The sequence below is a fragment of the Scyliorhinus torazame genome, chromosome 1 (assembly GCF_047496885.1).
Source record: "Scyliorhinus torazame isolate Kashiwa2021f chromosome 1, sScyTor2.1, whole genome shotgun sequence".
Lineage (NCBI taxonomy): Eukaryota > Metazoa > Chordata > Chondrichthyes > Carcharhiniformes > Scyliorhinidae > Scyliorhinus > Scyliorhinus torazame.
The window spans coordinates 248,308,147-248,322,163 of record NC_092707.1 but is presented as its reverse complement, the minus strand read 5'-3'; the positions used below and the strand labels follow the sequence as shown (position 1 = coordinate 248,322,163).

At 50.4% G+C, this 14,017-nt stretch overlaps 1 protein-coding gene across 1 annotated transcript in view; it reads right to left on the bottom strand.

Moving 5' to 3' along the window:
• Positions 1–4,938: 4,938 nt before the first annotated feature.
• Positions 4,939–14,017, bottom strand: part of LOC140420344 (protein stum homolog) — a 109,491-nt gene continuing 100,412 nt past the window's right edge. The window contains exon 3 of the mRNA XM_072504364.1: positions 4,939–6,432. Within this exon, the coding sequence (XP_072360465.1) occupies positions 6,359–6,432 (74 nt within the window). The 3' untranslated portion in view covers positions 4,939–6,358. The remainder of the gene's footprint in view (positions 6,433–14,017) is intronic.

Here is a 14,017-nt window from a genome sequence, read left to right as displayed (position 1 = left end):
TCCAGAGGAGGACCTCCTAGGGAAGACAAGGAGACGCTCGTGAGGCGTTTGATTAGTGCTTGTACATAATAACGACCGGATGGAATGGAGAGCGTCCGGGAGGACCTCCTGCCACCGTGAAACTGGAAGATCCCTGGACTTTAGGGCCAGTAGGAAGGCCTTCCAGACCGTGCCGTTCTCCCTTTCTACTTGCCCGTTCCCCCGGGGGTTGTAGCTGGTCGTCCTGCTTGAAGCTATGCCCTTGCTGAGCAGGAACTGGCGCAGCTCGTCACTCATGAAAGAGGACCCCCTGTTGCTGTGGACGTATGCGGGGTAACCGGACAGCGTGAAGATGCTGTTCAGGGCTTTAATGACTGTGGCCGCGGTCATGTCGGAGCAGGGAATGGCAAAAGGGAAGCGGGAGTATTCGTCCACTACATTAAGGAAATACGCGTTGCAGTCGGTGGAGGGGAGGGGCCCTTTGAAATCGAGACTGAGGCGTTCAAAGGGGCGGGAAGCCTTAATCAGGTGCGCTCCATCTGGCCTGAAAAAATGCGGTTTGCATTCTGCGCAGATGTGGCAGTCCCTTGTGACTGTACGGACCTCCTCTAAGGAGTATGGGAGATTGCGGGACTTGATGAAGTGGTAAAACCGAGTGACCCCCGGGTGGCAGAGGTCCTCGTGGAGGGCTTGGAGGCGGTCAATTTGTGCGTTGGCACATGTGCCGCGGGATAGGGCATCGGACGGCTCATTCAGCTTTCCGGGCCGGTACAAGATCTCATAGTTGAAGGTGGAGAGTTCGATCCTCCACCGCAAGATCTTGTCGTTCTTGATCTTGCCCCGCTGTGCATTATCGAACATGAAGGCTACCGACCGTTGGTCAGTGAGGAGAGTGAATCTCCTGCCGGCTAGGTAATGCCTCCAATGTCGCACAGCTTCCACTATGGCTTGGGCTTCCTTTTCCACTGAGGAGTGGCGGATTTCTGAGGCGTGGAGGGTTCGGGAGAAGAAGGCCACGGGTCTGCCCGCTTGGTTAAGGGTAGCCGCTAGAGCTACGTCAGAGGCGTCGCTCTCGACCTGGAAGGGGAGGGACTCGTCGATGGCGCGCATCGTGGCCTTTGCGATGTCCGCTTTGATGCGGCTGAAAGCCTAGCAAGCCTCTGTCGACAGCGGGAAAGTCGTGGTCTGTATTAGGGGGCGGGCCTTGTCTGCGTACTGGGGGACCCACTGGGCGTAGTATGAAAAGAACCCCAGGCAGCGTTTCAGGGCTTTTGGGCAGTGCGGGAGGGGAAATTCCATGAGTGTGCGCATACGTTCGGGGTCGGGGCCTATTATCCCATTGCGCACTATGTAGCCCAGAATGGCTAGCCGATCGGTGCTAAAAACGCACTTGTCCTCGTTGTACGTGAGGTTCAAGGCTTTGGCAGTCTGGAGGAATTTTTGGAGGTTGGCGTCGTGGTCCTGCTGATCGTGGCCGCAGATGGTTACATTGTCGAGGTACGGGAACGTGGCCCGTAACCCATGTTGATCAACCATTCGGTCCATCTCCCGTTGGAAGACCGAGACCCCGTTTGTGACGCCAAAAGGGACCCGTAGGAAATGGTATAATCACCCGTCTGCCTCAAAGGCTGTGTACTTGCGGTCACTTGGGCGGATGGGGAGCTGATGGTAGGCGGACTTGAGGTCCACGGTGGAGAAGACTTTATACTGGGCAATCTGATTGACCATGTCGGATATGCGGGGGAGAGGGTACGCGTCTAGTTGTGTGTACCTGTTGATGGTCTGGCTATAGTCAATGACCATCCTTTGTTTCTCCCCTGTCTTCACTACTACCACCTGCGCTCTCCAGGGACTATTGCTGGCCTGGATTATGCCCTCCTTTAGTAGCCGTTGGACTTCGGAGCGAATGAAGGTCCGGTCCTGGGCGCTGTACCGTCTGCTCCTAGTGGCGATGGGTTTGCAATCCGGGGTGAGGTTCGCAAACAAGGACGGGGGTTGCACCTTGAGGGTGGCGAGGCCGCAGATAGTGAGTGGGGGTATGGGGCCGCCGAATTTAAACGTAAGGCTCTGTAGGTTACATTGAAAATCTAAGCCCAGCAAGGTGGGGGCACAGAGTTGGGGAAGGACGTTAAGTTTGTAGTTTTTGAATTCCCTCCCCTGTACCGTTAGGGTAACTATGCAGAATCCCTGGATCTGTACGGAGTGGGATCCTGCAGCTAGGCAAATCTTTTGTGCGCTGGGGAAGGTAGTTAAGGAACAGCGTCTTACCGTGTCGGGATGTATAAAACTTTCCGTGCTCCCGGAGTCGACTAGGCATGGCGTCTCGTGGCCGTTAATTAGGACCGTTGTCGTCGGCGTCTGGAGAGTCTGGGGCCGAGCCTGATCGAGTGTAACCGAAGCGGGCCGTGGTTGTAGTAGTGGGGTGGGGTCCGTTATTGCCGTCCAAGATGGGGTCGGGGATGGACAAACTGGCCACACCCATACATCGCACGTGGCTGAGGGGTCACAAGATGGCGTCGGGGGTGGACAAAATGGCCGCCCCCATGCGTCGTACAGGTCGGGGGCGGTCCAAGATGGTGGCGCCCCTCCTCCCCTCGTGGTGGTCGGGACCCAAAATGGCGGCGTCTGCGGGTCGCACATGGTGTGCTGGGGGGTCTGGGGAGCGCTAGGACCGCGCGGAGTTCCTGCATTGCGAGCGCCCGGGCCGCGGGCGCTAGGACCGCGCGGAGTTCCTTGACTGCGAGCGCCAGGGCCGCGGGCGCTAGGACCGCGCGGAGCTCCCTCGCCGGGAACAGCGGTGGTCGGGGTCCAGGCCGGCGGGTCAGTACCGTGAGCGCAGGGACCGTGCGGAGCTCCCTCGCCGGGGACAGCGGTGGTCGGGGTCCAGGTAGGTTGCGGGTCAGGCGTGGGGCGCGGACGGGGGTGAGGGCCCAGGTCGGCGGCGCCGGCGGGTCAGTCGTGGGGCCGCGAGCGCTGGGAGCGTGCGGAGCTCCCTCGCCGGGGACAGCGGTGGTCGGGGCCCAGGCCGGCGGGTCAGGCGTGGGGCGCGGGACGGGGGTGAGGGCCCAGGTCGGCAGCGCCGGCGGGTCAGTCGTGGGGCCGCAAGCGCTGGGACCACGCGGAGTTCCCTCGCCGGGGACAGCGGTGGTCGGGGCCCAGGCCGGCGGGTCAGGCGTGGGGCGCGGGACGGGGGTGAGGGCCCAGGTCGGCGGCGCCGGCGGGTCAGTCGTGGGGCCGCGAGCGCTGGGACTGCGCTGAGCTCCCTCGCCGGGGACAGCGGTGGTCGGGGCCCAGGCCGGCGGGTCAGGCGTGGGGCGCGGGACGGGGCCCAGGTCGGCGGCGCCGGCGGGTCAGTCGTGGGGCCGCGAGCGCTGGGACCGCGCGGAGCTCCCTCGCCGGGGACAGCGGTGGTCGGGGCCCAGGCCGGCGGGTCATGCGTGGGGCGCGGGACGGGGGTGAGGGCCCAGGTCGGCGGCGCCGGCGGGTCAGTCGTGGGGCGCGGGACGGGGGTGAGGGTGGCGTTCGGGATGCGAAAAAACCCCTCCTCTCCGTGGAGAGTGTTGGCCGGCACCCAAATCGGGAGCGCCGGCGGCGGGTCGTACATGGACTGCGGGGAGGGGGGTTGGGGAGCGTAGGCGGCGTGCAGGGCTCCCAGTTCTCCCGGGACCGCGGTGGTCGGGACGCAAAATGGCGGCGTCTGCGGGTCGCACATGGCGTGCTGGGGCTGCTGGGGAACAGACACGCTTAATAAATTGTGGCGCACAAAGACTCCGTGAGACGAATAGAGTGAAGTCGATGAGGCTTTATTAAGCGTGTCTGTTCCCCAGCAGCCCGATAGTAAACTGGCCTGCGGGGGAAGGCACCGGCTTCTTATACTTCGCCTTCAGGGCGGAGTATGAGGTCAACGGCCAACCAGGACCCGGGATCTGTCAGCCAATGACATTAGGGCTTCCAGTCCCACATGACCCCCAATACATACTACCACAGGGAGGAAACCGGAGCACCCGGAGGAAACCCCACGCAGACACGGGGAGAAAATGCAAACTCCACACAGACAGTCACCCAAGGCCGGAATTGAACCTGGGACCCTGGAGCTATGAGGCAGCAGTGCTACCCTCTGTGCCACCGTGCCGCCCTGCGGCATTGATGTATCTGCATATTGTCACTGGTTGTGATTCCAGGAATGTACACATCATGTACACCGGATTAAAGGATTTGCCAGGGAACAGGACTTGGAACTGCGAGAAAAGCAATTGGAGGGAAAGAGGAGCTGCTGCAAAGTATTTCCTGGTCCAGAATGGCCAATCATGGGAGGCTTTCTAGGCACCGAAAGACTGCGTGGGTGTTTTAAAAAATATATTTTTATTGAAGATTTTCTATTTTATAACCAAATCCATATTACCCGCAGCAGTTGTTACACAAAACCAACAAAAACCCACCAACTGTACACACCTCATCCACAAAAAGAGAAACAAAAAAGAAACAAACCCCAGCCCCCATCTGCCACCCCCCCCCCCCCCCCACCTTGAGATACTGACGCTGACTAATTCCTTAAAGTAGGTAATGAATGGCTGCCACCTCCAGTAGAACCCCTTAACCGACCCCCTAACGGTGTACTTGACTTTTTCCAGGTACAAGAATATCTAACTGCTGTCAGCAGGGTATTTGTGACGAGTGATCATGCCTAAACCCATTCTTACTTCACCCAATGTCCACACGTGCACTTCCCAACAAGCATCATTGAATACCGATCAGGAACAGTAAATCCATCTAAGTTTTTTCCCTTCCCTAGTGTGGCGACACTTGGGCCAACTCTCGAACTCCAATTGTGATTGGCTAAAATGAGATGAAGATTATGGATTTAACCTGGATCTTCTGTGTACTCAGTACTCAACAAAACATTGGGATTTTAAAAAATGTTTAGCTAACAAAATATTCACCTGATAATTAGTGGCAAGTACTTTAATATGCCCCCCCCCGCCCCACCCCCTAACAATACAAGTGAATAAAATAATTGAATGAGGCATTACGCTGATGCAAGATTCTTGCGTGCCTAAGATCTGGTCAGAGTGTGAACAATCTGAGAGATCCAATAACACAGATGGTCAAAGGCTTGTCAAACAGATGGTTTCATGTGGAACCAATGTCACAGAAGGAAAAATAAACTGACAGTCAGTTCATTTTCTCCTCCTCCTATGTAAGTTGAGAAGCAACGGTGGAAGAGTGAATAGTACAGAGGTAAACAGCAGTATGGAGTATATGGATCCAAATTCGCCAACTCCCCCGAGCTCTCAATGCCTTCCATAAAGGGGAGAGGGAGTAATGATCACCACGGTTGCGCCTTGTGCTTCTGCTTAAGAGCAGAATTGATGAAGGGTTACAAACTGGTTGTCCGTCTGCAAAGACACACAAAGTGCGCAGCTCAGTAAGACTTCCACAGGGAAGGACAAATTGAGAAAGGTCAAATATTCAAACCCAGATGGGATGACGTCACCCACAGCTAAAAATCTCCCTTCAGGCACTAGCAGTTAAATAATAGAGGAGAACGAAATATGATTAGCAACATCTGTCAACTTTGGCTCAGTTGGAAGTAATCTCACCTCTGAGGCAGAAGGTTCAGGATTTAATTCCCACTCCAGAGAGTTGAGAACCATGTCCAGTCTGACATTGCAGTATATTATTGAGGCACTGCTGAGGTTCTGGCTTTTTATGGGATGTTTATCAGAGCCTCATCTTCCCTTCCAGGCGGTTGGAAAAGATTCCATGGCACGTTTGTGAAGAAAAGCAGGGGAATTCTCAGCCAACACCAAGAGACAGATTATCTGGTCGTTATATCGTTGCTCTATATGGGACATTACTGTGTGCAAAATTGGGCTGGGCTGTTGTGTTTCCTACATTACAATATTGACTACACTTGCAAAATGCTTAATGGGCTGCGTTTTTAGCTTCCTGTGTTTGTGAAAGGAGCTACACAAATGCAAGTTCTTTCTTTCGCAAGTTAAGAGGCTAAAAAACATAAATGAGGATCTCAAAAATGGAAAAGAAAAACATACTTTTGTGTAAAATAAACATCATCAGTGGTCAATTAAGCTTCTATTTACCTGGATCCATTGTCAACTGATGACCCATGATGCAATGCAATATATTAGTATGCTAAAAGATACCTCTATATCGAAAGATACTCTGTGCTTTGAACTCAAAATATCCATATTTGTTCAGGTGATCTATTGCTCCGACCAACAAATGGAGCTGTCAATGTAAGCCGTGAAGCCCTAACTAACATGTAACGATTACTGAAGGCAAGTAGGTGTATCTTGATTCTTACTCTGCCTTTTTCAGGTCAAACACTGAATAGAAGCCTGATTAATTGCATTTACATTCAAGGAAGGAATACAGTTTCAGTTTTCGTCTCCATGGTAACAGCCTGCGCTTCTCCAGCATTTCTCTGTTCATCTGCAGTAGAGAAAAAAATATGCAAAATTTGTCAGATGCTTTAACTCAGTAAAATGCAAAGAGTAAAATCATACTAAAGTGCTTTGGGTTTTAAATTTGGCATTCAGGTTACCTGTTGCCACGGTTGTTTTTTGTATTTTTGTTGATATGCCTATTAAAAATGCCTTCAATAAAACGTTTTTCAAAAAAAAACCTTGGGACTCAGGGTCAAAGAGATAACTTTTTGTTCTTGGAACATGGTGTTCACATTAAGTCTAAGATAGGCACAGTTTATAGCTAAACATTTTCCACGTTGCTTCAAGTACGTGCCTCAAACATAGCCTAAGAGAATGTTATGTTGCACAAACAAATTCTTAAAACTTGTCGTAAATTTCAACATAGCTACAAAATGATTAATGACAGATTGGTCAGAAAAGTCAAAGCCCACAAGGCCAAGAGAAAGTAGCAAGTTGGATCTAAAATTGGCTCAGTGACAGATAGGGTACAGATGACAGGTATTTTTGAGTCTGGAGAATGTTTCTAGTGAGGTTCTGCAAAGCTCTGTACTCGGTCCGTTGCTTTTTGTGGCATTTATCAATGATTTTGACTTAAATGGAGGGCATATAACTAATAAGATTGCAGATGATAGTAAAATTGTCCATGTGAGAAAAAGAGACATTGAGGAAGAAAGCTATACTCTGCAGGAAGATATGAATGGATTGAAAAAGTGGACAGGAAAGTGGCAAATGGAATTCAACGGAGAACTTTAAAGGTCATCTTCAATCAACTGGAGTTCTTTCCTTTGGAACAGAGGAAGCTCAGGAGAAATTTAATTGAGGTGTATAAAATGGAGGTGCCTAGATAGAGTTGCTAGGAAGGATCTATTTCCCCGGCAGAGAGGTCAATAACCAGCGGTCACGGATTTAAAGGAAACAGTAGAAGATTTAGTTTAGGAGTTGAGAAGAAATTCTTCACCCCGAGGCTGACATGGGTCTGGAACTCACTGTCGAAAACTATGGTGGCTGCAGAAAACCTCTTCACATTTAAAAAATACTTGGATACGAACTTGGTGTCCTGTACAAGGATATGGTCCAAAAAAATGGAACGTGGCATTAGACTGAATGGGTAAGTTTTGGCCGGTAAGCGGCAGCGGGATCTTCCGATCCCGTTGCTGTCAACAGGGCTTCTCGTTGTTCGCGACTGGAAGATCCCACAATGGGAATGGTCAGCAAATCCTGCCCAATGTGCTGAATATCTTCATTCCAAAATTCCTTGAAGTTCTACAATTAGGACAATGTAATTAGTTTCCTTTATTGGACTGGATTGGATTGGATTTGTTTATTGTCACGTGTACCGAGGTACAGTGAAAAGTATTTTTCTGCGAGCAGCTCAACAGATCATTAAGTACATGGGAAGAAAAGGGAAGAAAAGAAAATACATAATAGGGCAACACAAGGTACGCAATGTAACTACATAAGCACCGGCATCGGATGAAGCTTACAGGGTGTAGTGTTAATGAGGTCAGTCCATAAGAGGGTCATTTAGGAGTCTGGTGACAGTGGGGAAGAAGCTGTTTTTGAGTCTGTTCGTGCATGTTCTCAGACTTCTGTATCTCCTGCCCGATGGAAGAAGTTGGAAGAGTGAGTAAGACAGGTGGGAGGGGTCTTTGATTATGCTGCCCGCTTTCCCCAGGCAGCGGGAGGTGTAGATGGAGTCAATGGATGGGAGGCAGGTTCGTGTGATGGACTGGGCGGTGTTCACGACTCTCTGACGTTTCTTGCGGTCCTGGGCCGAGCAATTGCCATACCAGGCTGTGATGCAGCCAGATAGGATGCTTTCTATGGTGCATCTGTAAAAGTTGGTACGGGTCAATGTGGACATGCCGAATTTCCTTAATTTCCTGAGGAAGTATAGGCGCTGTCGTGCTTTCTTGGTGGTAGCGTCAACGTGGGTGGACCAGGACAGATTTTTGGAGATGAGCACCCAGAGGAATTTGAAACTGCTAACCATCTCCACCGCGGCCCCGTTGATGCTGACAGGGGTGTATACAGTACTTTGTTTCCTGAAGTCAATGACCAGCTCTTTAGTTTTGCTGGCATTGAGGAAGAGATTGTTCTCACTGCACCACTCCACTAGGTTCTCTATCTCCCTCCTATATTCTGGCTCGTCGTTATTCGAGATCCGGCCCACTATGGTTGTATCGTCAGCAAACTTATCGATGGAGTTGGAACCAAATTTTGCCACGCAGTCGTGTGTGTACAGGGAGTAGATTAGGGTCTAAGTACACAGCCTTGTGGGGCACTGGTATTGAGGACTATTGTGGAGGAGGTGTTGTTGTTCATTCTTACTGATTGGGTCTGTTGGTCAGAAAATCGAGAATTCAGTTGCAGAGTGGGGAGCCAAGTCCTAGGTTTTGGAGCTTTGATATGAGCTTGGCTGGGATTATGGTGTTGAAGGCGGAGCTGTAGTCAATAAATAGGATTCTGATGTAGGAGTCCTTGTTGTCGATATACTGAATATATTCAGTGTATAAAGTATACGAGATACACTGAATAAATCTCCACATTGACCTGCATGGTTTGGATTATTAAACTTTTAGAAATTGATCTTTTACTCATCCAACCTTGTTTCTGGCCTCCATTGTTGAACTGGATAAATTAAGCTATTGAATGCGATTCAGCTAAAAGGGAACAAAGTCCCTCAGTGTGTGCGTTTAGACGTTTCCCGGCGTTCGTAGCTTTGAGAAACACATGGCTATACAGCGCCAGTGGGGAACACACAGCCGATGCTGCATATAGCCCCGTTTTCTGCACTGAGGATTCTACACCGAGGAGCTCCGCTTGCCGGAACTACTCAGTATAGCGAGAGATCGGATGCGGTTTTTAAATGGCGTCCCAATCTCCGAGGTCCCCGACGCAACTCGCGACCCCCGCAAGCCCCATCGCACTTGGAAAGTCCCTGAACCCCTACGCAGGTCTACCAACAGCCGCGCAGCAGAGCACCCCCGGCCCAATTGCCAGCACACAAAGTGCCATCATCGTACCTTGGCAGTGGCAAGCTGGCACCCTGGCAGTGCCACCTGGGCACCTTGGTGGTGCCAAGCTGGCATCCAGATGGCACTGCTAGGGTGCCCAGGAGACACCAGCTGTGCCAGGGCAGCACCCTGCCCAAAGGGCTTGCACTGGGGACCTCCGATCCCCTGGGAGACCCCCATGAGTGCCATTCCGAGTGGTTCCTGTTTGTGAGGACCAGTGTTGAACGGCGCTCGCCCGAGGTCTCCGAGGCAAAGGGGATAGATCCCAACGCCTGGGGTACCTCAGGAATCTGCAAATTAAAGTGAGACTAGCTGTCTCACTCCAATATGCAGATTTGGTAAAAAGTGATCCCGCCCTCAATGGCCGGGATTTACATCACAATGTCTTGCGAGATAAGTGTTAGATCCCGCGAGACATTGCAAGCCGGGTAGATGCCGGGAGCGGGGTCTCCCGGTTTTTATCGGCCACGCTGCGCAACAGCGAGCTGCTTTTCGGGCGCGTCGTGGCCATTAGATCGCACCCATTGTGCATTTTACTGGATGAAATCAATATCGAGCCAGGTTAAATAGGCGAAAAGTGTTTTTTGATTAATGTTAAGAATCTCAAATTTGGTGTCCAGTTGAAATATGTCCAAAAGCCAAAGCTGCTCTGCTGTTACATTGGACACTTTTTCCTTAGTTTTTTAGTCAGTTCACCTGGATAACACATGCAAATAAATTGGATGATATACTTAATTGTGAAAGCGCCTTGGGACCTTCTGAGGCCTTGAAAAGCATTATGTTGGGTTTTAGGTTTACAGAATAATGTGGAGAGAGTGTCTACAATGTAGCGGGAATGTCCAGGCTATACATGCAATAATTGCTGGTATTGCCGAAAAACTGCAGGGAAATCTTGCACTCCACCCTATTGCATAAGAAAAGCTATGCAAAGCTATTAAATGAGCAGCATGACATAATATAGTCACCAATTATCTTTGTGAGGTGATTGTCCCTGTAAGGGCAACACAGCAGAGTAAGGGTCACCTGGCCTGGGTGACCAATCAGGATTCAGAGTGGAGAATCACCCGGGGGGGGGGGGGCTCTCCTCGGCTGGAATTATCTGCAAGCATGTTGCTGTTCTTGTGGATCACTAAATAAATCCCTTTCTATTCACTAATGAAGTCTCTGAAAGTGCAACATTACAGTTGTTTTTATGTCCTTTATCACCTCTGCCTATATGTTACCAAGAGGAGCAACGTATAGCAAACATGTTTTGGATGACTCAAGCAGTTTTGAGCTGCAAGTTCAGAAAACATGTCCTTGCCTGTCATAGTGCTGCCAAAATGCTTATTTACTATTCCCCATACCCTACATTTCTTCCTGTTTGATCAGTGAATTACTGGGTAGCAGTGACAGCTTATTTCTGTTGGGTACTGTTCTGTTCTGTGTTGCTTCATTGTTAATTTCTGTACACATACGGACTTCTCCACCTTCACCCATATGACAGGTGAGACTTTCAACTGAGGCTCCTTCCTTCCTTCTCAGATGAATGTAAAAGGTACCACTGCACTATTTCAAAGAAGAGCAGGGGAGTTCTAGCTGGTGTCTTGATCAATGTTTATCATATGACCAAGATCACACAAGAAAAATAATTATCTGGTCATTTATTTCAATGCTGCCTGGGAAAACTTGCTATGCACAAAATTGGCTGTCGTATTTCATACATTGCAACAATGGTTAAAGTTCGAAAGTACTTAATTGTGAAAGCGCTGTGGGACCTTCTGAGGTCTTGAATAGCATTATATAAATCAAAAGTTCTTTACTTTCACCCACCCACCAACACAAACAGTGTCACGCATAATCAATACTGTTTGTTTTTATTCTTTAATGGAATGTGGGCATCTCTGGCTTGGTCAGCATTTATTGCCCATCTCTAATTGCCCCCGAGAAGGTGGTGGTGAGCTGCTTTCCTGAACCGCTGCAATCCATCTGGTGTAGGTGCCCCCACTGTGCTGTTAGGGAGGGAGTTCCAGAATCTTGACCCAGCGACAGTGAAGGTACGGCAATATTTTCCAAGTCAAGATGGTGTGTGGCTTGAAGGGGAACTTTCAAGTGGTGGTGTTCCCATGCATCTGCTGCCACTCTCCTTCTAGGTCAGAGAAATGTTGTTGTCTGGCGTATTTGATCTCTACCTCACAGAGGCTGATGCCAACTCTCAGACACTTCCTCCTACCCACCCCCTGGGCCAGGACCTCACAACCAAGCATCAAGCCATTGTTTCCAGGACTGTCACTGACTCCATCGCCTCTGGAGATCTTTCCTCCACAGCATCCACCCTCATAATCTCCCAACCCTCGACTACCTGCTTCTGCGTCCTCCCCAAAATCCACAAACAGGACTGTCCCGGTAGGCCCATTGTGACAACCTGTCCCTGCCCCACAAACTAATTTCTTCCTATCTTGACTCCATACTCTCTCGTCTTGTCCAGTCCCTTCCCACCTATGTTCGTGATTCTTCTGATGCCCCACATCACATCAACAACTTTCAGTTCCCCAGCCCTAACTGCCTCCTCTTTACCATGGATGTCCAATCCCTCTACATCTCCATTCCCACCAGGATGTTATGAGGGCTCTCCGCTTCTTCCTCGAACAGAGGCATGAACAATCCCCATCCATCAACACCGTCCTCTCATGCACAATTTCTCCTTTAACTTGTCTCAATTCCCCAAACCAAAGGCGTGACTATGGGTACTCGCATGGGTCCCAGTTTCGCCTGTCTCTTTATGGGGTATGTGGAACATTCCGTGTTCCAGTCCTACTCCAATCCCATCCCACCAACGCTTATATTGGTACATCGATGACTGTTTCAGTGCTGCTTCATGTTCCTGTCTGGACCTGGAAAAATTTATTAATTTTCCTTCCATTTTCCACCCCTCTATCACCTTCACATGGTCCATCACTTCACTTCCCTTCCTACCTTTCAATTTCCATTTCTGGGGATAGACTGTCCACTAATATCCATTGCAAACCCATTCCCACAGCCACCTCAACTACAGCTCTTCACACCCAACATCCTGTAAGGACTCCATCCCATTCTCCCAGTTCCGTTGCATCTGTTCTGATGATGCCACTTTCCAGACATGTCTTCATTCTTCCTTTTCCCACCCACTGTGATCGACCGGGCTCTCAACAGTGTCCGACCCATCTCCCGCACCTCTGCCATCACCCCCTCTCCTCCCTCCCACGCCCAGGATAGGGATGGTATTTAGCACAATCCCGGGGGTCTTGCACATGGATGTGGAGCCCAGTCCTCCAGAAGCCACCTTCGAGTTGTCAGACTGGCCCAAGTTGCAGGCGGGAGCGGCCGATGTTTTAGCCTTCGCCTCGCTGATCGTTCGTAGGCGGGTCCTGTTGGGGTGGAGGCCAGCCTTTCCACCCTGCACCTCAGCGTGGCGGGGGGGACCTGATGGAGATTTTGACTCTGGAGAAGGTGAGGTTTGAGCTGAGGGGGTCAAAGGAGGGGTTCAACAATTCTAGGGGTTTGTTTATTATGTACTTTCGGGAGTTGGTTACCGTTGACTGTTGAGGGGGGGGGATTATATTCTTTTTTATATCGTTGGGGTTATTTTTGTTTCTCTTTTGTATGGTGATAATGATGAAAACATGGCGAATAAAAATATTTTTTAAAAAATAATTCCACCACCAAATAAAACTTCCCCTCACTCTCCTTGTCAGCATTTCACAGAGACCGTTTCCTTCAGGGTACCCTGGTCCACTCCTCCATTGCCCGCAACACCTTATCCTCTTCCCATGGTACCTTCCCATGCAATCGCGGAAGGTGTAATACCTGCCCCTTGTAGCCATCTGGGATGGCCATTTACAATAAGGAACATGGACGGTCGCAAAGCATAACGGGGAAAATGGACAATGCAAGGTTAAGGCAGGCTCAGAGCCTGAATGTATATTTGTGAGCGAAGAATCCAGACGGTATCGAAACCCCCAACTGATTTGCATTTTGATGGCCCATGTCCGTCAAAGGACTGATACTTAAACAACCGATACAATCCCAGACATTTCGGCGCCACTCCTGTACTCAGGAAGCGAAAACAACAGGGTCAATGACCGCTTAGGACACGCCCAGCCATCAAGGCACCGGCCCCTTTATTGGTTCAAATCGAACACAGTGATCAAGAATTACCCAATTAGTGGGGTCCAAACTGAAGGGCCGCCCAAAAGAGCGCGAAAACCTCCAAGGATAAAAAGAGAGAGACCACCATGTGTCCGGCCTCTCTTGGACCTGGCGCTCCGGCAACATCTACTTCCAATTGCAGCACCACCGGAAGCAAGTTCAAGTTCAACGCCCGCTACCAGACGGATGAGCCCAGCTGAGCAGCAGTTACTTCTCCAGACCCAGTAGACCCAGACTTGTACAACGGCCACTGTTCCTCTGACCTAAGCCGGGTGCCTGAAGTTAAGTACAGGTTGCCATAGTTGATAGGTGTAGTTTAACTAGTAGTATCTGTGTTGCATGATTAATTGTGTGCGTAAATAAAGTACCCTTGATCTTGAACTAACTAACTGGTGTTTGGCTCTT